Here is a 26,672-nt window from a genome sequence, read left to right as displayed (position 1 = left end):
ATTTGGTGAGAAGATAGTCATATTTTTTATAGTATTCTCCTACAAAACCATCAGGGCCTGGGGCTTTGTTGGGAGGTAATGATTGGATAGCCTTCTTGATTTCTGTCTCTGTGAAAGGTGCATTAAGGTCATCTAGTTGTAGGGGGGTTAAACTAGGCAGATCAATGGAGTCTAAAAATGCTTTAATTTGCGCTGTCGAGGGTTTGGGTTGAGTCGGATCGTCTTTTAGGTTGTAGAGTGAGCTGTAGTATGCACTGAAGGCATTGGCAATATCTTGCGGATTAGTCAATTTAGAATTAGTGTGGGGATGATAGATGTAGGGCGGTCGGGTTTTAGCGGAATAACCTTTAATCCTATGAGATAGAGATTTACCGGGTTTATTATTCTCAGCGTAGAATTTCATTTTAAGTCGCTTTTGGAATTTGTCGTGAGTTTCTAGGAGTAGGGCCCTAAGGTCCAGTCTGAGAGCAATGAGTCGTGATTTCAATGCTGGTGTAGGATTTTGTTTATTAAGTAGATCAGTGGATTGTATTTCTGCTAATATTTTGTTCATTCGCTGCCTCCTCTGTCTCCTATCCTGAGCACCTAATTGTATAAAGATTCCGCGCATAAAAGCCTTATGCGCGGACCATAAAACAGCCGGATCATCAACTCAGTTCTCGTTACATTCAAAAAAAGAGTTTAGATTGTCTGTTAGAGTTTGGTTGTACAGTGGAGATTGCAGGATCGAGGTATTTAACCTCCAAAGGTAAGTCGGAGCATTTCTGTTAGTGTCTTCTATAGTGATGCTTACAGGGGAATGATCGGACCAAGAAGTCATATGAATAGTAGAAGTAGATATTTTTTGCAGGGTCCATTGGTCTGTAAGAAAAAGGTCAATGCGAGAATAAGTATTGTGGCAGGGGGAAAAGAAAGTGAAATCCTTTTCGTCTGCATGTGTGCATCTCCAGGGCCGCTGTTAGAAATCATGGGGCCCCATACAGCGTACCTGACGGGGCCCCCTTGACCCCGCCCACAACCCACCCTGGCTCCGCCCACAACCCCACCTCTCATTCCACCCCTGCCTCCACGCTGTCAGGATGGGGGGGGGTCTCTGGAGGCAGGAGCTGGAACATGTAACATTTATAGCGCACCACCATTCATAACTGCAGGACCTAATTGAAAAGCTTGGGTGAAAGGTTATCAAAGGGGAGTGGTTTGGGGGTGGTAGAAATGCAGCTTGGCTGTGTTTTTACTGCCCCTTCCCCCCATCACATGTGTAAAAGTAGCATCTCACTATGTGCTGATGATGTATGGCTCTGTCAGTGTAACATGACTGTGTGGTGCTGACTTTGTTATGGCTGTGCTGAGTTATAGTCTGTAACTAGGGTTGCCACCTGTCCAGGATTCACCCGGACAGTTCGGGTTTGGAACCATGCATCCAGGTTTCAGACTGCCTGAAACCCGGACACATTATTTAGACTGGACCATGGCTTCTCAGCAGGGTTACTGGCTGCAGTTATCTAAGCTGAGAGTGTCTGTTACACCCTCTTTCACACTGCCTAAAGCCAGCACTCCCCCTCCCCCCCCCCCAAACACACAGACAGGAAAGGAGAGAGGGCTTGATCTGTATCTCTTACTCTCTTAATTAGAAGTCCAGCAGCCTCAGATACATCTGGGTGAGAGGTGCTGACTGCCAAGGGGTGAGTGAGCTCACCATCCACCCCTGTCTGACTGAAGTCTCCCCCCTTCTCTCTCCTGCCTCTGAGAGAGTACACTTAGGTAAATCAGTGTTCTCAGAGCACCCTTTACATCAGAGTTCCCCTTTCTACCAAAGGGCACAGTGTTCCTTCTTACATCAAAGTCCTCTCCGTACATCAGAGTTCTTAGTGTTTCCCCTTAACTCAGGGCTCCCAGAGCATCCCTTATGTTAGAGTCCCCAGAGTTCTCCCTTACATCAGAGTCTGTAGAGTCCCCCCTTACAGTGAAAGGGAACTCTGCAAGTTCAGATGTAAAAGGGGAACTCTGTGGACTCTGATGTAAAGGGGAACTATTGTTATTAATGTCATATGATTAGAAATGTTTATTAATAGCAAGATATATCTACAGTTTATTAGACATGTGCAGAGTAAAATATTTCGTTTCGGAATTTCGTTTTCGTCTGAAAACTTAATTTATTTAGTTACTCCCGAAATTCGTTTTTATTTATTTCATTTTTCGTTCAAAAATTGCATTCGTCCGAAAATCCACATGAATCACGGTCGAATCTGTCTTTGAAGGCTTATGGTGTCTGTCGAATGTATAAAGAAGATTCGACGGAGCTAGTATATAGCATACTTTAGAACCCTATTAAAGTCTATGGGACTCCAACGTTCAAAATCTAAAGTGCTCATTTTAAAGGCTAATTTGCAAGTTACTGTCCTAAAAAGTGTTTGGGGACCTGGGTCCTGCCCCAGGGGACATGGATCAATGCAAAAAAAAGTTTTAAAAACGGCCGTTTTTTCGGGAGCAGTGATTTTAATAATGATTAAAGTGAAACAATAAAAGTGTAATATTCCTTTAAATTTCGTAGGGGGGGGTTGTCTATAGTATGCCTGTGAAGGGGCGCATGTTTCCCGTGCTTAGAATTGTCCCTGCACAAAGTGTCATTTATGCAGGAAAAAAAGTCCTTTAAAATCACTCGCAGCTATTATGAATTGTCGGCTCCCGTAATACAGAGAACACTCATTGAAAGTCATTGATAAAAAAATAAATAAATAAATAAATAAAAAAAAAAGCGTGGGGGTCCCCCAAATTCAATTACCAGGCCCTTCAGGTCTGGTATGGATATTAAGGGGAACCCTGCCTCAAATTTAAGAAAAAATTTGACGTGGGGTTCCCCCTAAATATCCATAACCAGACCCTTCAGGTCTGGTATGGATATTAAGGGGAACCCCGCGTCAAATTTTAAAAAAAATTGACGTGGGGTTCCCCCAAAAAATCCATACCAGACCCTTTATCCGAGCACGCAACCTGGCAGGCCGCAGGAAAAGAGGGGGGGACGAGAGAGCGGCCCCCCCTCCCTCCTGAACCGTACCAGGCCACATGCCCTCAACATTGGGAGGATGCTTTGGGGGTCTGTGACCCCTCAAAGCACCTTGTCCCCATGTTGATGAGGACAAGGGCCTCATCCCCACAACCCTGGCCGGTGGTTGTGGAGGTCTGCGGGCGGGGGGCTTATCAGAATCTGGAAGCCCCCTTTAATAAGGGGACCCCCAGATCCCGGCCCCCCCCCCTGTTTGAAATGGTAAGGGGGTACAAAAGTACCCCTACCATTTCACAAAGAAAGTGTAAAAAATGTTTAAATAAAACAAACACACTTTTGAAAAATTCCTTTATTAAAAATAAAAAAATAAAAAAAAGATTCCAGCGGCGGTAATCCACTCTTGCTATCCATCGACGGACGGTCATATCTCCAGCGATGTCTCATGTCATCCAGCGCAGCGCAGCATCCTTCTTCTGTCTCCGTGGAGGAGACACTACAGACATTCCGGCGGCTGACGTTTGTTATATACGGAGGGCGGGGCCACCCGTCACCTGACCCCGCCCCCCTCTGACGCAAGGGGAAACCCGGGGTTCCCCGTGACGTAGGGGTGACCCCGCCCCCCTCTGATGTAACGGAAACCTGCCTGTGTTACATCAGAGGGGTGCGGGTCACCCCTACGTCACAGGGAACCCCGGGTTTCCCCTTGCGTCAGAGGGGGGCGGGGTCAGGTGACGGGTGGCCCCGCCCTCCGTATATAACAAACGTCAGCCGCCGGAATGCCTGTAGTGTCTCCTCCACGGAGACAGAAGAAGGATGCTGCGCTGCGCTGGATGATATTAGACATCGCTGGAGAGATGACCGTCCGTCGATGGATAGCAAGAGTGGATTACCGCCGCTGGAATCTTTTTTTTATTTTTTTATTTTTAATAAAGGAATTTTTCAAAAGTGTGTTTGTTTTATTTAAACATTTTTTACACTTTCTTTGTGAAATGGTAGGGGTACTTTTGTACCCCCTTACCATTTCAAACAGGGGGGGGGCCGGGATCTGGGGGTCCCCTTATTAAAGGGGGCTTCCAGATTCTGATAAGCCCCCCGCCCGCAGACCTCCACAACCACCGGCCAGGGTTGTGGGGATGAGGCCCTTGTCCTCATCAACATGGGGACAAGGTGCTTTGAGGGGTCACAGACCCCCAAAGCATCCTCCCAATGTTGAGGGCATGTGGCCTGGTACGGTTCAGGAGGGAGGGGGGGCCGCTCTCTCGTCCCCCCCTCTTTTCCTGCGGCCTGCCAGGTTGCGTGCTCGGATAAAGGGTCTGGTATGGATTTTTAGGGGGAACCCCACGTCAATTTTTTTTTAAATTTGACGCGGGGTTCCCCTTAATATCCATACCAGACCTGAAGGGTCTGGTTATGGATATTTAGGGGGAACCCCACGTCAAATTTTTTCTTAAATTTGAGGCAGGGTTCCCCTTAATATCCATACCAGACCTGAAGGGCCTGGTAATTGAATTTGGGGGACCCCCACGCTTTTATTTATTTATTTATTTATTTATTTTTTTATCAATGACTTTCAATGAGTGTTCTCTGTATTACGGAGCCGACAATTCATTATAGCTGCGAGTGATTTTAAAGGACTTTTTTTCCTGCATAAATGACACTTTGTGCAGGGACAATTCTAAGCACGGGAAACATGCGCCCCTTCACAGGCATACTATAGACAACCCCCCCCCCCCCTACGAAATTTAAAGGAATATTACACTTTTATTGTTTCACTTTAATCATTATTAAAATCACTGCTCCCGAAAAAACGGCCGTTTTTAAAACTTTTTTTTGCATTGATACATGTCCCCTGGGGCAGGACCCGGGTCCCCAAACACTTTTTAGGACAGTATCTTGCAGAATCTTTTCTCTCTGTCAAATCTTTTTTCTCTGTCGAATATTTTCTCTATATAATCTTGGACTAATAGAGGTAAGGTTAGGCACATTCGAACACAGGTTCTATAGACACAGATTGTTGTCAGAGTCATGTCGAATCTCCTATTCTATATCGAACTGTTGTAACAATGAAAACGAAAATAAAGCATTTATTTATGTCGGATCTTTCGTTTTTCGGATTTTGTGCTTTCGTTATCGTTTGTCAAAACGAAAACGAAAATAGCTGAAATTCGGACGAAAATGCATTCGGACGAAAACGAATGCACATGTCTACAGTTTATACTATTAAAATAAAAAATTGCTGTGCGCCGATAAAGTGTTCGGGTTTGACTTGAAGAAAAGGTGGCAACCCTATCTGTAACACACAGTACAGCCATATATCAGGAAAGTCAGCACCACACAGTCACGTGCCCTGATCATCATAATGATAATGACCATGAGCACACAGAGTCTGGGGACTGCACATTATACAATAGTGTGACCTGTCAGTGTGTGTGTGTGCAGGGGACTGCTTGCCTGTGTACCACTGCCATTGTCCAGATTATTCCTGCTGCTCTGTCTGTCTCAGCCACCTCAGTGATAAGTCCCTCAAGCTGCAGCACTTACTGAATGAAGGGAGCTGTATAACAATAATATCCATCCACTGGAGAGGCATACAGTGAGCAGGAAGAACTTTAGTTTGTGCAGGTATACTGAGAACAGCATGCAATTGTATCCCTGCACCCGAAAATGGAAAAAGCCCCTCTTCTGCTTTCACCTCTTGGGCCCCTCTGGTAACCTGATGGGGCCCAGGAAATGAATATATATTCCTTATATACCTTAGTAATCAAGTGGGTGCGGGTTAATATAGTTATTTAGCTTTTTTTTTTTTTTTTTTTTTTTTTTTTAGTTAGAGGTTAAAAGCTGCTCGGGCCCCCCCTGCTGGCCAGGCCCGGTACAACAGGGCTGGTTGTACTGCCCTATCAGCGGCCCTGTGCATCTCCAGACATCATAGAGGCCCAGTTCATGGAGTAGAGAATTCAATTCTGGTCGTCCTCTTTTGGAGAGAGATGTAGAGTCCATTTCTGGATCGGGGGTACAATTAAAGTCGCCACACCATATAGTTGCACCTTGTTGCATTGAATGAACTTTTCTATTCAGTTTCCGAAGAAATCGAATTTGGTGAGTGTTTGGGACATAGACGTAGACGATGGTGTAGGGTGCGTCATTAATATGGCAGTTCAAGATTAAGAAGCGGCCTCCAGGATCAGAAAGGCATTGATCTTGTTGAAAGGTTAGCGAGTTGCTAATAGCGATTAGAACACCCTTCTTTTTTTGAGGTGCATTAGCGGTGTATACAGTACTAAAGTTTCTATTGGTGCAAGAAGGAGGATTACTGGATAAAAAGTGTGTTTCTTGAGCGCAGATTATATCGCATTTAGATTGTTTAGCCAAGGCCCAGAGAGAGGACCTTTTCGCAGGATGATTTAATCCTTTGGTATTAATCGTGACAATTTTGATAGTCATAGTGCGTATTGAGGTGTAACAAAGATGAATGGGGGTACCTTATAATTACTTAGCAGGTCGGATGCCAACAGGTTTCCGTACGGTTGGATGAGATGTGAGGAAGGTGATGTAGTGTGAAGAGAGGTCTTCAAAAGGATGTGTGCTGGGTCAATAAGAGGTGAAGACAGCAGGGTCTGGTAGAGAAGTTTAGCGCAGCTTCGAAGTACCTGTAAAAAGAGAAGAGAAACAAAAACAAAAAAAGGGGAGGAGGGGGGGAGGGGGATAGAACACTGGTCACAAGAGGAAGCTGTGCTGATGGGGGGTTTTGGGCCCAAGGGTTGATTGATGAGGGAAGATTGCTTCCAGGCCAGGAGTATATGTCAGTTAAATGAACGGTAGAACAACAAAAAAAAAAAAAGAAAAAAAAAAAAATATACAACAAAAAATAGAAACCAGCACTAACAGTGCTCAGGGCAGAGACACAACACAACAGTGTCTAGGAGCCCTGGATGGGGGTAAAAGTCTAGTGAAACCGAGCGTGAGCAGGGATCACAACCACAGAACATAGCCATATAGACGGACCTCAGCCATTCAGGTAGATGGAATGTGACCATAGTCCCTCTGAGGTAAGGGGTGTGGCGACATGGTTCCCGTGTTACTTTGATCCATAGGCATCATATCATTGTTGGAAGGAATAACATTCCAGATTTTCAGCATCCGTAAACCCTGCTGTACTGAGGTTACGACATGTTTGGTGCCTGCGTGAGTGATGGAGAGTTTGGCAGGTGCAATCCACTGATACTGGATTTGGTTGTTGCGCAGGGTTTTAGTGATGTTGTTAAGTTGCCTGCGTTTACTCAGGGTATGCTGGGATAAATCAGCAAAGATCTGTAATTGAGCATATGGATCAGGGAGTGCTGGTAGCGCTCTTACTTTTTGCATAAACTGTTCTTTAATGTGAAAAAAGTGTACCCTGAGAATAACATCTCTGGGTACAGAGTCCGGCAGAAACGCAGGTTTTGGCAGTCTATGTATCCGATCAATAAGCAATTCCATATTTTTTGCTTCAGGCAGTAGTGATTTAAGCAGGCCTTTAGCAAAGGCAGGCAGATCAGTATTTTGAATGGACTCGGGCACTCCTCTGATCTTGAAATTATTACGCCTGGCTCTGTCCTCTAAATTTGCTAATTTGTCGGTCAGCCATTTAGTTTCCTGTGCCTGTGCCTCATGCGAATCAATTAAATCATTAATGGTGGCAGTCATGGTATCCATGTTAGATTCCAAGTGAGTGACCCTGGTATCTATTAGGCCCAATTTGTTATCAAATCCTTGCATGAATGAGAGCATATCGGATTGTAGAGAACTACGGAGTGAAATAAGCATCTCTTTTAGGGTGGTATCAATAACAGTTTGTCCCATGGTGGGGAAAGAGGCAATGGCATCTGGCTGTGGGCCTAGTGCAGGTGTATGAGAGGGGAGCTCTCTTAAATTACAGCCATCGCCATCTATCCCTGAGGCATCCAGCCTCATTTTGCTTTTGACTGGGCTTTGGGTAGTAGGAGTCCCAGGGGGGGAGCGGAGTGGATCGCCACCCTGCGAAGCGCTTACCACATTATTAGGAGAGTCTCTGGATGCAGTGTTTCCATGCAAGGAGGATACGGCTGCTGCGTATGTGAGGCTTCCTGACGGAGCGGCGCCATCTTGGCCTCGCCGCGCCGACGGCTGGTACATAAAAGCCGTCAGTTTGCGGGGCGGTCTGGAGTCTTTTCGTTTCAGGGACATTCTCCCGTGATAGAGCGGGAGATTAGGACGGTCACCGTGCGTTCGGTATGGGCTGAGGTTAGCTGGAAGTCGCTCAATGCCCCTATGTATGTGGAGAGCTCAGTTCTCAGGCGGCCATTCCAGTCACGCGCCGGCCACGCCCCCCTTGTCTTTATATTCTGAAACACACAACAATTGAACACTTAGGGATGTGTTTATAAAAAAATTGCATAACTATTCTTCCTTCTTCCTGAAAATGTGTTCTGTGTGAATGTGGCAAAATTGAATGTTATCTGGCTCTGCAGTTTAAATGTTTGAATGCAGAAAATACCAGACTATGGCCACTAGATGGAGGTAAGTAGCATACTTATTTGCTCTATTTGTACAAAATGAACTTTGAAGTTTGATGGATGAACTACTATGGAAGTTTTTTTTTAAATACACCCAATGCTGTGTGGATGTACATATATTTGTAGTTATTAAAAACGAATGTCGCGTACACACGATTGGAAATTCAGCCTGCAAAACAGCGATGAGAGCTTTCCATTGGATAATGCGACCATGTGTATGCTCCATCAGTTTTATGCTGGCCGAATTCCTGCCAGCAAAGATTTGAAAGCAGGATCTCAATTTTTCAGACGGAAAAAGTTTTGATCGGAAATCCCGATCGTATTTAGCAATTCGGACACACAACATTCCTACACATGCTCGGAAACCATTTGACGCATGCTCAGAAGCATTGGACTTAATTTTCTTGGCTCGTCGTAGTGTTGTACGTCACAGCGCTCTTGACGGTCGAAAGTTCAGCAAACCTTTGTGTGACCGTGTGTATGCAAGCCAAGCTTGAGCGGAATTCCGTCGGAAAAACCATCATAGCTTTTTCCGATGAGAATTACGATCGTGTGTACGCGTCATAAGAGGCAATGCATGGCTTTAAAGAATTAGCATGTATAATAAATGTTTATTCATTCTCTGCAGGTGGTTTAAAACTATATTCGTCAGATAAAGTCGATGCCAATGGTTTAATTGATTCCTTCAGTGGCATCAAATCTAGCAGTGGGGATGTCCAAGCTCAGTCCATACAGGTATGTATATTCTCTGTAGCAAAGCTATCATAAAATGTTAGTCAATAAGTATACTGAGTTATTATTGTAGCGTACCTGACTGTAATTTCACATGAATATACCCCCATCTATAGTATAGTACTGAATAAAGCATGATCATCGTGCTGCAAAACTGCATCCTTTGGCTATTAAAACAAGAAGTGTGCTTTGTATATGTAATGATATCATATGTCTATGATGTATATAATTTAAATGATAAAGAGAAATGTATTTTTTTTTTAAATAAAGCCCCAATAGAACTTTTCATTTAAGTTAGCTTAATGTCTTTTCAGGTGCATCTAAAAAAAAAAAAAAAAAAAAAAAAGAAGTATGATAAGGCTTGCAGTTTGTTTTCTTCACAAATAAACCACAGCCTGAGTAGAAACGCCTGTGCCCTGCAGAGTGTGGATGAAAAAGGAAGTTCAATAGCCAGTAGCCAATAGCTGCCTTTGCGTCGTTTTTGGTACATCGGAATAGCATACAGTCAAACGGTTTTCCTGATAGGAATTGGTTCCATCGGAAAGATTTAAAACATGTTCTATTTCTAGGTCTGCCAGAATTTTTGAAAAAAAAAGTCAGATGAAGCCCACGCACGATCGGAATATCCAATGAAATTATTCCGTCTGACTTTTTCTGCCGGAAAGTCCAACCGTGTGTATACAGCATAAGACATTGAACACCTTTTCTTTTGAAGCATCTTGATTGTATTAAAGTGTACCTATTGCCGTTTTTTTTTTGTTTTGGATAGAGGTGGGAAGGATTAAGCCCCGATCAGCCACACGATCAGATTTTCCGACAACAAATTTTGGATGTGAGCTTGTTGTCAGAAAGTCCGACCATGTGTATGCTCCATAGAACATTTGTTGTCAGAATTTCCTCCAACAAATGTTTGAAAGCAGGTTCTGAGCATGTGTACACAATTCCAACGCACAAAAGTCCATGCATGCTCGGAATCAAGCAGAAGAGCCACACTGGCTAATGGACTTCATTTTTCTCAGTTCGTTGTACATGTTGTATGTCACCACGTTCTTGACGTTCGAAATTTCCGACAACATTTGTGTGACCATGTGCATGCAAGACAAGTTTGAGCCAACATCCTTCAGAAAAAAAATCCACGGTTTTGTTGTCGGAAAATCCTATCCTATGTACAGGGCATTAGAGCTTGTGTCAGGCTTTACTGGAGAGATTCCTTCATTTTCTGTCAGGTAAAAAGGTTGTCACCAAGAGAGCAAGTGGAGGGAGATCACAGCAACACAGACAGAAATATATATATTTTTTAAAGTTAAAGTGATTGTAAAGTAAGTTTTTTTTTGTTAAAAATAACAAACATGTTATACTTACCTCTTCTGTGCAATTGGTTTTGCACAGAGCAGCCTGGATCCTCCTCTTCTCCGGTCCTTCTTTGGCGTTCCTGGCTCCTCCCTTCTGTTGAGTGCCCCCACCGCAAGCTGCTTGCTATGGGGGCACCTGAACCACACGGAGCCGCTGCCTAGCCCCGCCCTTCTCTCTCCTCATTGGCTCACTGAATTTGATTGACAGCAGCAATGGCGCCTTGCTGCCTTCTCAGCGAATGAGGAGGGAAAGTCTCCGGCAGCCAAGACACTCCTGCAACATCTCTGGAGCCAGATGGGCTCACGTAAGTATTAGCCCCTGTACACACGGTCGGACATTCTGCCAACCAAATCCGTCGGATTTTGTCTGTCGGATTTTGCCCGTCAGATCTTGTCCGAAACTGTTGCATACACACGGTCGGACTAAGTTGTCGAAAAATCCGATCATTCAGAACGTGATGACGTAATTTCATTACGATGGGACTAGTAGCCAATAGCTTTGATGTAGGAATTTGATCTGAGCATGCGTGGCACTTGGTCCGATCAAAATTCTCTACACATGATCGGAGTATGTCCGATCAAACCAGTTGGTCGGAAAATATTTCCAACATGTTGGAAAATTGGGTCCGACGGAGATTCGTACAGAATCAGTCCGATGCATACCACACACAGTCGGATTATCCGACGACATGGTCTGCATTCCGATGGATTCTCCGACCGTGTGTACAAGGCTTTAGAGGGGCTGCTGCACACAGAAGCCTTGTTATCTTAATGAATAGAATGCATTAAGATAAAAAAAAAAAAACGTTGCAACCACTTTAAGTGTGAAAATGCTAGAACTCGTGTTTTTATTGTCATCTTTTTCGCTGGTGCGGATTTTCCCTTACTTCCTGTCTGATAGAGCATTGATCCCAGAACAGAAAGTGATGGGAAATATACTGGATAGCAATAAAACAAAAAAAAAATCATTTCTGTGTTCTTCTATGTTTGTACGTTAATGTCCATGTCTGCTATTACAGATTGAAAGTACTGCAACAGCAATAGAACCAAATCAGTGTCTGACTGGCAAAGTGACCATCGACAGCAGTGTGGGCAACGAAACTTTCTTTTTAGTGACTTGGAGCGTTATCAACCCAAGCATTCAATTGACAGATCCATCTGGCAAAATATATGAGAATGCCCAGTTTTCAATTGATGCCGCCTTGAAGTCCGCCCGTTACGCAGTTCCAGGCACTGCTCAGGTATAACAACTATAGATTTTTTATTACTATTATTATTTTTTATTAGTATTATTATGTGGGGGTGTTTTCTTTTTGCAATGTATTACTTTTGCGCACTTAACACTTTTAGTATGCTTTTACTATACTATATGCTTTTTTTTGTATTTTAAACGTTTATTTCAGTGGTAAGGCACTGGGGGTTTGGCACCAATCTAATTGAGGTTAGAACACACTTGCTTGTTCTTTCCTTTGTCATTAACAAAAGCTGAAAGCCCAGGATTTGCACAGAGCAGCCCAGATCCTCCTCTTCTCGGGTCCCTCTTTGGTGCTACTGGCCCCTCCCTCACCAGATAGCAAAGGATAACTTGCCACAAATTTGTGGCAGTGTTGAATTGTAAGTCTTGCTGCACATTTTCACAGGCAAGTTGCACACTTGCAGAGCACTTGAAGCACAGGTTCTAGTGCAACATTTTCCAAATTGTAGCAAATTTGTGTGGCAAATCTCTAGCAAAAGCAAAGTTGCATTGGTGAGTCTACAAAAAGAGCTCTACAAGTCTACAGCATGAAAATTCAGCCACAGTGACCCCTGTGGTGGGATGACTAATGCACAGCATAACTGATCCAGAACTTGCAGCAGATTTGCAAAATGTTTGCAAAGAAAGTTGTTCTGGAGTCCTGTACTGCGGACTTGTGAAGCCTGGCAAGTCTAGCAACAGCTTAGCAAGTCATTTTCAAACTTGCAGCACAATTGTTTGCTCTCTGGGTCCTGTTGAGTTCCCCCACAGCAAGCAGCTTGCTATGGGGGCAGCCAAGCCAAGTCACAGCTTCCTGTGTCCAGTCAGACATGGAGCCCTGGCCCCGCCCCACCCCCCCCTCTCTCCTGATTGGCTAGCTGACTTTGAGTGACAGCATTGGGAGCCAGTGGTGCAGCTGCTGTGTCTCAGCCAATCAGGAGGGAGAGTCTCAGACAGCCCAGACACTCCTGGACATCACTGGACAGAGATAGGGCTCAGGTAAGTATTAGGGAGGCTGAGGGGGGCTGCTGCACACAGAAGGCTTTTATCTTAATGCATATTATGCATTAAGATAAAAAACCTCATGTCTGAAGATCATTTATCCTGAGACAACTTTTTATAATATGTTATGCTTCACTGTTCATTTGGCCCAGCATCTCATAGCCTCTCTAGTTTTTTCTGATCCTGTACTTTGCACTTTATGCATGCATGGCCAAAACTTGACTTTAATGGAAAACACTGCAGCAAATTGATGATCTATAGATAGGCTTTTCCCTGAAACCTGTGGAGTTGGATGTAAACCTGCATGGCATCTGTAGTATAGGACTGGGAAAATTCTGAAGAATGGCTGTGTAGTATCGACCTGGGAAGCTGCATGTCAGGTAAATACAGTACATTCCAAAAATGCTGGGGCAAGGGGGCTTTTAAAAGAACCTTTAAAGCACTCTTCAACTCCAGTCATGGAATGTTGAACACAAATGTTAGCATGGACCACCACTTCAAACAGGCTTCAGCATATAGACATCAACAGACATGCTAGAACCATGATAAAGCTAAATTAACACAGGATTTCCCCAAATGTCTAGAATTTTCTATAACATAAAATGTGTACCATACCTCAGAAGTTCTCTGTCATGCAACTGTGAAATCTCCAACTATAATTTTATTTCTTTATAGCCTGGCGACTGGCCGTACAAAATATGCAACACGCAATCTTCAGCTCAAGTCCTTGGTATTACGGTGAATTCCCGAGCAGCAGATCCAAATATCCCCCCAATTACTGTTGAACCATTTCTTAATGCAGACACTAACAGCTTCCCCACTCCAATGGTTGTGTATGCTACGGTAACACAAGGGGTTTCTCCAGTTCTAGGAGTGAAAGTGATTGCCTACATTGAAGCACAAGATGGAACTTCTACACCGCTACCTCTCCTGGACAATGGGGCAGGTAATGGTTTATATGCAGTTTACTTACTTTTTTGTATTTATTTACTTCTTTGTCATTTTTCCTGTCATGGGCAAGTGTGTGCTAAGGCTACCCAAAGACTTTATAGTGTACACACAATACAACACAGAAGTACAGAAATATTACTCATGTAATGGAAACATATATCTCCTTGAAAACTAAAGTACATGTACATGTTTAATAGAAAATTCTCTATGGGAGGCAGCAGCCATCAGAAGTGATAAGTACAGGCATGCTAGGAGGCTAGGGAAATTTTCATTTAAATGTGAACTTTAAAGCACCATTAAACCCGAAACCAAAAATATATAATATATAATATATAATATATTGCAGCTTACCAGTCATTAGATATGGTGGCTGCATTATTTTTATTTTTTAGGTCTTTAGGTAGTTTTTCCCTCTATTTTCACCTGTGATCTGGTCAGTAACACAACTCCTGTATTAAAGTGCCTCCAGTCTGGATGGAGGTGCACAGGAGGCACGTTTGGAAACAGCATTGTCAGTCTAGAGGGAGGGGAGTGTTAGATATACTAGCAGATTTAATTATAAGATTCGGGGGTGCTGGAGGCTTAGGTGCTGGGGGTTTGACAGGTTCCTGGTCCCACTTCCACTTGGATCACCCAGTCAGGGGGGAAGGAAGTTCTTCTCCCCCCCCCCCCTCAATAATCTGGGACACACACATCACAGGTCCCAGAAGACTACAGGACCATTCACAAAGTGACGTAACCCAATAGAGATTTATTTTCCTGAAAGTGTCCTATCAGGAAGATTTCCCTTTACTTCCTGTCCCAGAAACACAACATTAAGAATAATTATCTTCAAAGGGAAGGGAAATCCCCCTTGTTCTGCTGTCAATTTTAACATTTTACAATAATCAAACGTTTCTGCCCCAATGACCACAGTCACCAGGACACAGATGATGAATCTCCACAAAGGAAATACAGATCTGATAAAACCAAAGTGTTGACTTTACACATACTTTACATAATGCAATAACATGAAGTGAATGACCATACAGTTAAAAAAAGATATTTGAATCTGTTAATTTATCTTCTTTAAGGTGCTGATATTATCAAGAATGATGGAATATATACCAGATACTTCACAGGCTACAAGCAAAATGGAAGATACAATTTGAAAGTGCGGGTTGAGAATTATGGACAAGATTCAAAAGCAGGCATACCAAAAAGTCGGGCTTTATATCTACCTGGTTATGTTGAAAATGGTAAGAAAATTTCCAAAATGAAGCAGATAACAATAGCACTGCCAATAAGATTACTCTGAAGATTTATACATTATCATTAACAGGGCTTTTTTTCTCAGAGAATAGGTGCAGGAACTGCCTCCTTCCGAGTCACTTATTGTGTCCACCTCCTACCCACCTCCGAGCACCATTCCTTGGTTCCACCCCTACCCACCCCAGAACACCATTCCTTGGTTCCACCCCTACCCACCCCAGAACACCATTCCTTGGTTCCACCCCTACCCACCCCAGAACACCATTCCTTGGTTCCACCCCTACCCACCCCAGAACACCATTCCTTGGTTCCACCCCTACCCACCCCAGAACACCATTCCTTGGTTCCACCCCTACCCACCCCAGAACACCATTCCTTGGTCCACCCCTACCCACCCCAGAACACCATTCCTTGGTTCCACCCCTACCCACCCCAGAACACCATTCCTTGGTTCCACCCCTACCCACCCTAGAACACCATTCCTTGGTTCCACCCCTACCCACCCCAGAACACCATTCCTTGGTTCCACTCCCTACCCATCTCCAAACAACATTCCTTGGTTCCACCTCCTACAACCTCTGAGCACCATTCCTTGGTTCCACTCCCTACCCACCTCTGAGCACCATTCCTTGGTTCCATCCCCTACCCACCTCCGAGCACAATTCCTTGGTTTCACCCCCTACCCACCTCTGAGCACCATTCCTTGGTTCCACTCCCTACCCACCTCTGAGCACCATTCCTTGGTTCCACTCCCTACCCACCTCCGAGCACCATTCCTTGGTTCCATCCCCTACCCACCTCTCAGTAATGGATACAGAATCAATATGAATTTGTGGTGCTAAGTAATTTGCATTTCATTTGTTAATGATAGGAAGTAAAATAGATCCCCTGTAGCCAGCAACAATGGAGCACCCCCAGCAACAATAGACTCTGAACAGCTAGCAACAATAGACCTCTCCCTCAACAGTAGATGTCTCCCAGAAACAATTGTCTTCCAGTAGCAACAATAGACCCCCCCACCAGCTACAACTGACCTCCCCAGCAGCAATAGACTCTCCCCCTGTAAAAATAGATCCCCTCCAGTAACAATAGATCCCCCAGCAGCCAACATCAATAGACCCTCCAATACACCCCAGCACCCCTTGCCATTACATACATTCAGAGCTGGAGGTGCTGAAACTGCTTTCCCCTGCGTTCCTGCTGAAAAAAAGTCCTGATCATTAAAATCTCCTTGTATAATTATTGGTCAATTATTGGTTTATTAGTAGTTTATTGTATTTTACAAAAACTGATAAATCTATTGTTTTTCCCTCTTTTTCCAGGTACCCTCATTTCTAATCCTCCAAAACCAAAAAATACCTTTGAGAATTTGAATGTGGGAAATTTCTCTCGAACCTCTTCAGGAGGTGCATTTGTGATCACAAACGTGCCATCAGGTCCTATTCCAGATACCTATAGACCAAGTAAAATTACTGACTTGATCGCAATAATAGAAGGCCAGATAGTCAAATTGTCATGGACAGCAACTGGTGATGATCTGGATAAAGGAAATGGTAAGATTCTTTTAAATTAACCATACAGTTAATATTGGCTTTCTTGCTGGTGTACCCTAAAGTTCTCAGTAGCACACATGATGTTTTGCTTTATAATATAAACTTTCAAATTTAAATAGACATGTGCAGAATGAAAAAAATGTGTTTAGTTTTGATTCGTTACTTACATAAATTAGTTTAGTTAAATCAGTTTAATTCATTTTTGGATATTCATTTTGTTTATTCGTATTCAAATAAAGTTTTCCAATCATTTTTGAATTCGAATAGGTTTCGATTTCAAATAGTTTTTGAATTCTTTAAAATTTTTAATAGTTTTCAAATTTGAATAGTTTTCCAATTTCCAAAAAGAATAACATAGAATAAAAAATAAAGGAATAGAATAGAAAAAATAGAATACAATAGAAAAGAATATAACCGAAAATAAAATAATAGAATAGAGTAAAACAGAACAAAATAGGCTAGAAAATAAAAGAATAGAATGGAATAGAATAGAAATGAATAGAATAGAATGATAAAAAGACTAGGATTACATAGAAAGATTATAACCATCTTTTGAAATTTGAATAGAATAGAAAAGAATAGAATAAAAAAAATAGAATAGAAATTATATAACCATTTTTCAAAATTCAAATAGAATCAGTTTGAATTTGAATAGAATAGAAAAGAATAGAGTAGAATAGAATAGTAAATATTTAACACAACCGTAAGGAAAAAAATAACAGAATAGATTAGAATAGAACGAATATAACCATCTTCCTATTTAAATCTATTATTTTCTATTTTATTTGAATTGATTCTACTTGAATTTTGGGAAATGGTTATATTCTTTCTATTCTATTGTTTTTTTTTATTGTATTCTTTTTCTATATGTTTATTCTATTATATTCTATTCTTTTCCATTCTATTTTATTTTTTATTCTAGTCTGTTTTATTATTTTCTATTCAAATTTATTCTATTCGAAATTCAAATTTTGGAAGATGGTTATAGTCTTTCTAGTCTATTATATTCTATTCTATTGTAATTTTTCTATACGATGCTGTAAATTTCTATTCTATGTTAATCTATTCTTTTCTATTCTATTTAAATTTGGATTGATTTTAATTTTGGGAAATGGTTATATTCTTTCTACTCTATTCAATTCTATTCTATTCTTTTTTTTTCTATTCTATTATTTTCTGTTATATTCTTTTCTTATGTGTTCAAATTTATTCTATTTGAAATTTGAATTCCAGAAGATTGCTATATTCTTTTTATGTTAAAATCTATTCAATTCTATTAGACCATTAGTCAATTCCTATTATATTCTAGTCTATTCTGTTTTTTTAGTTACTATTCTATATTGTTTTGTTTTACTCTATTATATTATATTCTTTTAATTTCTGTTATATTCTCTTTTTTTTCTATTCTATGCCTTTATTTTCCATTTAGTTTCATTCTCTTTGGAAATTCAAAAACTATTCGCATTAGAAAACCATTAAAATGTGATAACTGTTCGAATTCGAAAATGTTTGGAATTCGAATTTGACAACTATTCCTATTCAAAAACTATTTGAAAACGATTCAAATTCGAATTTCATCCGAATTATTTTTACGTTATTTTGGATTCGCTTAAATTCAATACTATTGTAATTCGGAAATTCTGATGCATCTAAATTTGAAAGTTTAAAAATGAAAGTTTGTCAGAATTTCAATTCGGAATGAAACAAACTGCATATGTCTAAATTCAAGTGCATCCATTCCAGAATTGCCAAGTTTAGGATAAAAATAAAATGAGTGTGTCTGTGTGTGTGGGGGGGGGGGGGGTGCAGGAAGCAGGCAGGGGAGGATGAAGTTAAGTGGTAGTGTATCTCGAAAAGGTGCGGGGGGGCAAAAGTGGGTGAAAGCAGGGGAGGCATGGAGGTATGAATTGAGAGTGAGCGCAGGAGCATGCACCAGTTTGGTGAGAGAGGAGATACAGACATGGCAGTAAAGTGGGTGGCCCAGCCATGCCCAGGGACAGGGGAAAAAGATCAAGCATTAAGGACCATAGAGGTTCGGAGAAGGGGACTGAGCAGGGGGTTGCACATTTGTTAAAGTATAACTAGTCAATAAAACTGAAGAGGTGTGGAGTTGGAAGAGGAAGGAGAAACGGACGGAGGCAGAATTCCCCAGTGGCAAAACAAAACTCTAACTAATGCATCATACAAAATGAGAAAGTTAAAAGGATACTGTGAAAATCAAAGTGTAGCTTATCAGTTTTATTATTATTACCCTGATGTGTTTACTTCCTCTTTGTTTCCCTGCAAAGGTAAAGCATAATGGGCTACTATGCATTGCATAGTAGCCCATTATGTGTCACTTACCTGACAGAGGAGCCAGCGATGCCACTGCTGTCCCCTCTTCCACGGCGCGTCCATCTTCTTTCTGGGTATCGTGGCTCTGGGCTGTGATTAGCCGGAGCCGCGATGACGCATAACGCCATTAGCAGCGGCATGCTCAGTGCGACTGCGCGCCGTCGTCTATGTCACATGTGCCGAAGACAGCGGTGCCTGTCTTTTTGCAAATATCTCCTAAACCGTGTAGGTTTAGGAGATATTTATTGGACCTACAGGTAAGCCTTAATCTAGGCTTACCTGTAGGTCAAAGTGGTCTGTAATTGTTTACAAGCACTTTAAGGCTATAAAAGTAAAATAGTGCTGGAAAGGCAATAGACTTCAAATCATATAAAAAGCTTATCCTTAGCTTGTATGGGTGTTCATTTTCTTCATCGTTTCCATTTCAGCTTCCAGGTATGATTTACGGATGAGTCTTGACAGCGAGCAACTGTTGGTTAATTTTGAAAATGGCACGGTTATAAACATCACCAGTCTAACACCACAGCCATCTGGATCTGTAGAACATTTCAGTTTTACCCCGGAAAATCTCACTATAAAAAATGGAACTGTTCTTTATTTCAGCTTGCTTGCCATAGACAAAGTAAATCTAAAATCAGAACCATCTAACTTGGCAAGGGCAATCATGTTCATACCACCTCCACCACAACCAAAGCCTAGTCCAACAAAAAAACCAGGTAATTCAGCCATGGGGGTAACTGGAACATTAAGCATTGTCGTCCTCACTCTTGTGACAGCACTCACTGGATTTCATATCTGAGACACAGTTGAAGAAGACTTTATGTTATGTTATTTGTCTGGAAAACTGTTGAACAATATTGCATTCTGCTGACGTTAACGAGCAGAGAAAACGAAAGAAGCTGTGTTAGCAAATTTACAAAGGACGTGTGATATGATAACTGCTTGGGAATTGCTGAAACATTAGGCTGAAAATCCCCTAAAATTTAATACTGCGCAATAAAAACACTTGTGCTATGAGCAGTGATACACTCAAGCATTAACATGTTGTAGCGTGTGCATATATGACAAGCTTTGGATGGGATTTAGAGGTCTAATTCAACTGACCTGAATAAAAAATGTGGGTCTATAGGGAAAAATACTCCACCCCCCCCCCCCCCAACATGTTTTAAACCAATATAGCAATTTCTTTGGAAAATTGCGGTTCTTAAAATTGCATTTTTTGAACTTCAGTGCACAGGAAAGTTCATAAGTGTCAGTCAGCCCCAATTGTAATTGAAGTGTGGAGACCTACCCATGCTACACAGGGAAGTAAAAAAAAAAGCTAAGGGCTCTTTCACACTACTGCTCCATTCAGGTCCGCCTGTCAGTTTTTCAGGCGGACCTGAACGGATGCTTCATAGAGGTCTATGGAGCGTCAGATGTCAGCTGACATCCGACCCGCTCTGATCTGAAAAAGTGTGACGGAGAAAAACCTACTTTTCCATCCGTCATCGGATCGGGTGACGACAGACACTGTGGTCCATCATCATCCGATGTCCCATAGGGGAGAGCGGCGCTTTGACAGGTTCGTTCCTGCGCAGTGTGCAGAGACAGACCTGTCCTCTACCTGCTCAGTGGGGATCAATGGAGCGATCCCCGCTGAGCAAGCGGATATCCACGGGGCGGATCATCACTGATCCGCCCCGTATGAAAGGACCCTAACAAGTAAAAAAAAAAAAAAAAAAAAAAAAAGCACAAGGTGAAACAAATCAAGGCCATGCAACTGGCGGCAATTCATCTCAGGTGTATGTATGTATAGCAATGTATGTATATCAAAACGAAGGTAAAACATTGGTGACAGAACACCAACTTAAAGCAAATATAAATTGTTCAAGAAATTCTAAGTAGTGAACAAGTTGATCATCCCTCTGCAATTTGAAGCATCCATTGCTATCAGTTTAAACTGATTTGTATACTATGAAGATTACCTTTTATGGTAGCCGGAAAAAAAAGCCTAAAACTTGCAAGCCACCCATTTATATTCAACATTTTTTTTTTGTCTTTGATAGCCAAATGTAAAAATCTCAGATCTTTTATGACCACATTCCTGGACACTTTTAAAATCTTTCTTCTCTCTTCTTTTGAGGAGGTATGGATGTACAAATTATGGAAGTTCTCAATACTTCTCTTTTGGACATTGTTCCATTATAAAGCAGTGATCAGCCCAATTATCTGTTGGGAGCCTTTCTTAAAATGTTGTTTAGAAGATTATGTTACACTGTACACAAAACACTGTAAATTACTGTTGAATCTGGATAAAGAGATATTTGGCTGGACTGTTTAAGTAATGACTACTACATATTGACTTACTCTGCTTAAAATGGATATAGCCATTGTAAAGCTGGCCATAGACATTAAAATATGGATGGCAAACAAGTTTCCTGTACAATCACGAGCAATTGGCCAAATCAAGCATTTTTTATTTTTGTGTCGATAGGAATGGGCATGAAAGGTGCATAAAGCCACATCTAGCTTTTTATCCTAGGAAACAGTAGCTTTATGGTCTCTGCCCAACCCATCAAATATTGGCCTTGATCCGCCAGTGGTGATCTCATGTCTATGGGTATCTCTACTATTGATTTAAATGTGAACATTACCTTGTATCTCCTTAATGTATGGTATGCTAAAAAAGCTAACCCATATTTGTGTTTGAATGTAAGCTTAGCAAATGTTTCTTATGCTCAGAAGAAATTTGTTTTTCTGGCTTGTGTGCTAGCTGCCAACGGGAATAATTTTACTGATACTGTATTTAATTTTAGAAGCCTAACAATTCATTAACATTTTTTTAGGCTATACTGTCATTTTGATTATGGTGGGGAACAATGGTAGTGCCATGCATATAAAAATGGCACAAATGTATTCTATTTGTTGGTAAAAGTATTTGAAGAATAAGAAGAAGGACATTCACTGATTAAAGCTCAACTAAACTTCTGTTCATATTCATCTAAACACGGGTCAGGTGCATCACAAAAAAAGGTGTTCAATATCTTTCAGATATTTTTCTATAGAAAGGAGCCACATCTAGGGTAGAAAGTCTATCCCCTGCCAACATACTGTAGAGTGTGGTCTTTGAGCTGTGTAGAAATAGTGGTCTCTCTACAGAGGTTCGACATGTCCCCTGCTGAGTCAGACCTATAGCACTGCAATCGGCAAAGCTTGTGCTCCTCCTAGCTCTGATTCAGCAGGGAATGTGTTCTTTGTACCATGCTGGCAGAGGACAGGCTTTTTACACTCTGGCTGTGGCTGCTTTCCAAAGAAAATGAAATGGACACACCTTTTTTTTTCTGTAGGGCACGTGACATATATTTAAATGATTCAATAACTGTCATACGCCAGCCTACTACAAGCATACCTGCCAAATGTCATTGTTTTACTGGAGCTTAAATGGGTTTCATACCTTTTCAAAAGTGTTTTTTTTCCAGATATGGGCAACTTTGAAAGATCTACAACTGAATGTACAGATCTTGATGTGGTTTAAGGAGAAGTAATCTTTTTTGGCCCTACTTCTATTGATCACATGAGTGAAGTTCATTCTGCACTCCTGTGACCCATTTTCAACTGACAGCGGGTTAAAGCCTGCTGTCGGCTGACATCACTCAGCTGGTCCAGGCTCTGGATCTATCCCGACTTTACAGTCAGGACTCACCCAGATGCCTGGACTGGTAGCTGGCTCAGCCTCTCAGCGAGCTGCTGAGAGTCTAAGCCAGCAACTTCTGCCCCTTCCACAGCCCAGCACTCTAGTGAGCACTGGAGGGGCAGAGCTAACTAAAGACTGAGAGCCGAATTATCAGCGGCCATTGATCGCTCAGTTCTCGCTCACAGTGGGAAAATGATGCAGCATTTTCCTAGGTGAGTATAATTTTTTTTATGAACCTATTCTTCTCTTTTAGTATTTCCTAATTTTGGTTGCATAATCAATGTTGGTTTCTATCTTCTAATTTAACATTTTAAACTGTGATACAAATATATACTGTAGACCAGTGGTTCTCAACTTCAGTCCTCATGTACCCCCAACAGGCCATGTTTGCAGGTTTTCCATTATCTTGCACAGGTGCTTTAAGGCTCGAGTCACACCTAAAAGTTCAGTGGATCGCACAGCAATGCTGTCCATCCCTGTTCTTCGTTTCAGGGACAAATCAAGCAGAATCTTTGTTTGAATTTGACCCTGAAACGAAGGCAAAGATGCACAGCGTTTCTGTGCAGTGCGCTCCGCAGCCACCGCAGAGACAATTGAACCAACTCCATAGAGAGTCAGACACATTTTCCTGATATGGAGAAAAACGCATCCAGTTCGCATAGGTGTGAACCCAGCCTCAATCAGAGTCAATTGCTTGGTATTTTGGATGGTTATTTTATCTAAGAGAAATCCCAAAACATTGCCTGTTGGGGGTACTTGAGAACTGAGGTTGAGAACCACTGGTGTAGACTACCACAAATCCTCAGTGTAATTGCTACTGCTCCTAAAATCTGTATAGGTACTGCTACTTAAGGTGTAATACAGGTGACAGTAAAGAGACAGATTATACAAAAATAACATTAAGCCAAGGTTCCCACTATGCTGCTTTTCCGGTGGCCGCATTTGCATGGGCACAGCAGTCTTTTCCAAAATTGCAGCTGCAGTGCCATGCAATCCCTTAGCACAGGTAACCACTCTGCATTTTCCAATTCTTGGGGTGCCATTAAGAATTAATAACAGTAGAGTTTTTTTGCGGCAGGTATGGAAAAGCGTGTGATTTACATTTAGTCCCACACCTACAGAAGTGTTAACCTAGCCTAGACTCAATTCACATCTGTTATGTGCATATTAGGTGCGCTACCATTGAACTCTATATACATTTTTGTTGAAAGCTCAAAAGATGCAGCAAGCAGGACTTTTTTATTGTATTGCACTTCACCTACAATGTTCAGGTGTGAAAGTGATATAAAAGGTTAAAAAAAATGTATATTTTTATATCAGATGTTTGTACAGTTTTGTCACTTTTCTTTATTTTTTGTTTTATGCTAAATCTTTTATCCAAATGTTTAAAATAAAACTGAAACTTTTAGTAAAAATGTGTAAGATTCTTTAATTTACTTAGTGTATATAATATATGTGGAAGAGTTAATAGTGATACTAGTCAACATGAGCAGCTGCTCTGTTTTCTGATAGCAAAATTCAACTGCAGTTCTGGTTTGTCCAATATTAGAGCAAGACATGCTTCTACAGCAGAGTCTCCCATTTCTGGTAAACCCGAAACGATGACGTGACATCACTTCCGGTTTACTTGGAAACCATCGCTGCCAGTTTTTAGAAATTGAAAGCGTTCAAAAACATAGATCTTGGTCTTTTGAAAGCTTTTAAGTGCAGAGGAAGGATTTGGAGTCTTATAGAGCCCATGAGGTATCACCATGAACATCAGACCATGGGCAGTAATTCTATATATGGCACTTGGATGAATCATGTCTCAGGGTCTGATGAGGAAGCTGCAGCTTTTCACTGTGAATGGCTGCAGCTTCCCCATCAGACCCTGAGACAAAAACGGTATACCGTTAGATGGGGGGGCCCAATTTTAGTCATGCCTAGTGCAGCACAAAACCAAAATATATCACTGCATACATGGATCGAAATTCGGCCAGTCCTTGCTGAACCCGACAAATTTTGATCCATGTATGGCCAGCTTTAGTCTCATTGGCAGGAGCCCTATAGCATGCAGTTTCCTCTCCTCTTCCTCCTCCCACCCCACCATCTTTTCCCTCTCCTACTCCCTTCTTTTCCCCTTTCTTCTCCACTTCTTTTTCTTTTCTACCTTGCTATTTCAGTGCAGTGTATCACTGTAATCCAGGGATATGCAATTAGCGGACCTCCAGCTGTTGCAGAACTACAATTCCCATGAGGTATAGCAAGACTCTTAGAGCCGCAAGCATGACAGCCAGAGGCAGAGGCATGATGGGACTTGTAGTTTAGCAACAGCTAGAGGTCCGCTAATTGCATATCCCTGCTATAATCCCTAAATTAGTAATTATGGGACAATTGGTGCATACTCTGAATCAAAAGTGAGGGAAAAATGAACTGCACTGCATCAGAAACACACCAAAAATGTACCCAAAATGCATCAAAAACGCGCATACAGGCAAGCATCTGGAACGCATCCAGACTGCGTTTCTATGGTGTGAACTGGCCCTTGGACTTCTCCTGGTAACACTTCTGTATCATTCATTTAGACCAGCCTTTCTCAACCTTTTTACCACAGAGGAACCCTTGAAATAGTTCTCCAGTCTCGGGAAACCCCTGCTAAAAATTAGAAATTTACAACTCATGATACATTAGTGCAGGCATATCCAAAGTCCGGCCCGTGGGCCAATTGCGGCCCGCGGTCCGGTTTTGAACGGCCCGCCTGGTCTTTCTCAATTTAGTGTGCCGTGGGAGCAGGGCTGTCAGATGAGCCCGATCCCTGGCACTGTGAAAAGCTCCGTGAGCTTCAAAAGTGAAAGTAAAGTGCAGAGGAGTGTGCTGTGCTCTCTGCTTCCCCCTACAGTGCAGTACCCGGCTGAATGAGGAAGCTCCAAAGGTACTGTACTATGCTACAAGCTAAATTAGTGTTAAAAAGGGCTTTATTCGTGTGTGTGCGCGCACATGTGTCTGCATGTGTGTGTGCGCACACATGTGTCTGCACGTGTGTGTGCATGTATGTCTGTATGTGTCTGTAAGTGTGTGTGCACATGTGTCTGTATATCTGTATGTGTGCATGTATGTCTGTGTCTGTGTATGCATGTGTCTGTATGTATGTGTGTGTGCGCATGTATCTGTATGTATGTATGTGTCTGTAAGTGTGTGTATGCATGTGTCTGTATGTGTGTGTGTGTGTGTATGTATGTGTGTGTGCACATGTGTCTGTATGTGTGTGCAAGTATGTCTGTATGTGTATGCATGTGTGTGCGGCGTGCATTTGTCTGTATGTGTGTCTGCATGTATGTGCATGTGTCTGTGTGTATGTTACTTTTAATACGAACCCCCCCATTCTAATACCATCAAAACTGCTTTTGTAGGGCTTGTGTGTGATATTAGCCAGGACTGCTGCTCCTCTGAAAAGCAATCCATGCACATATCTCTTTTCAGAGGCATTTGTTGCCTCCTCACCACCTGTTTTAAGCCCATAAATGCAACATCTGTGTGGCTGTGTACTGTGTGTAGGGCAGCCCATTAATTTCAATGGACTTCCCTACTCACAAAAATGCAGGGAAAGAAGTTCCTAAGCTTTTTTTTTTAAATTGCACTGCACCAAAAGCACCCTATATTTTCCAAAGTGTGGGGTACCATTAAGAATTAACGGTACCCACTAACGTGCAGAGCATTCATCTGTATGTTGGGAACGAGCGTGACAAAGGCAAGAGAATTCTTGTTGGGCTGTGTTTTAGTGCTCGGATGGACACACTTAGACCGAATTTTCAATGGTTCAAAGAATGTCAGGCAAAATGGTCGGCCCTCGCGCATGTTCACTTCATCAAATCTGGCCCTCTTTGAAAAAAGTTTGGACACCCCTGCATTAGTGTGATGGTCAGTGGGGAGAATGGTCCTTACACTTGTGGTCATTGGGAAGAATTATCTCCTTACAGATAGCTAAAAAGATCAATGGTGTCGGTGGGAACTTATCCGAGTGGCAGAAATGGCCCAATGCTGAAGGAACCCCTAGCAACCTCTGGAGGAACCCT

At 42.0% G+C, this 26,672-nt stretch overlaps 1 protein-coding gene across 2 annotated transcripts in view; it reads left to right on the top strand.

The window, feature by feature from the left end:
- LOC143928223 (calcium-activated chloride channel regulator 1-like) overlaps positions 1-20,675 on the top strand; it is a 70,943-nt gene extending 50,268 nt beyond the window's left edge. For both annotated transcript variants that reach the window (XM_077452972.1, XM_077452973.1), the window contains exons 10-15: positions 9,164-9,270; positions 11,639-11,860; positions 13,531-13,801; positions 14,880-15,044; positions 16,380-16,610; positions 19,373-20,675. In XM_077452972.1, the coding sequence (XP_077309098.1) occupies positions 9,164-9,270; positions 11,639-11,860; positions 13,531-13,801; positions 14,880-15,044; positions 16,380-16,610; positions 19,373-19,743 (1,367 nt within the window). In that variant the 3' untranslated portion in view covers positions 19,744-20,675. The remainder of the gene's footprint in view (positions 1-9,163; positions 9,271-11,638; positions 11,861-13,530; positions 13,802-14,879; positions 15,045-16,379; positions 16,611-19,372) is intronic.
- The last annotated feature ends 5,997 nt before the right edge of the window (positions 20,676-26,672 follow it).

Source organism: Lithobates pipiens, unplaced genomic scaffold (assembly GCF_037356315.1).
Source record: "Lithobates pipiens isolate NorthernLeopardFrog02 unplaced genomic scaffold, aLitPip1_a1.2 Scaffold_23, whole genome shotgun sequence".
NCBI lineage: Eukaryota > Metazoa > Chordata > Amphibia > Anura > Ranidae > Lithobates > Lithobates pipiens.
Note: the sequence above shows the minus strand (reverse complement) of the source record. Positions and strands in the feature narration are given on the sequence as shown.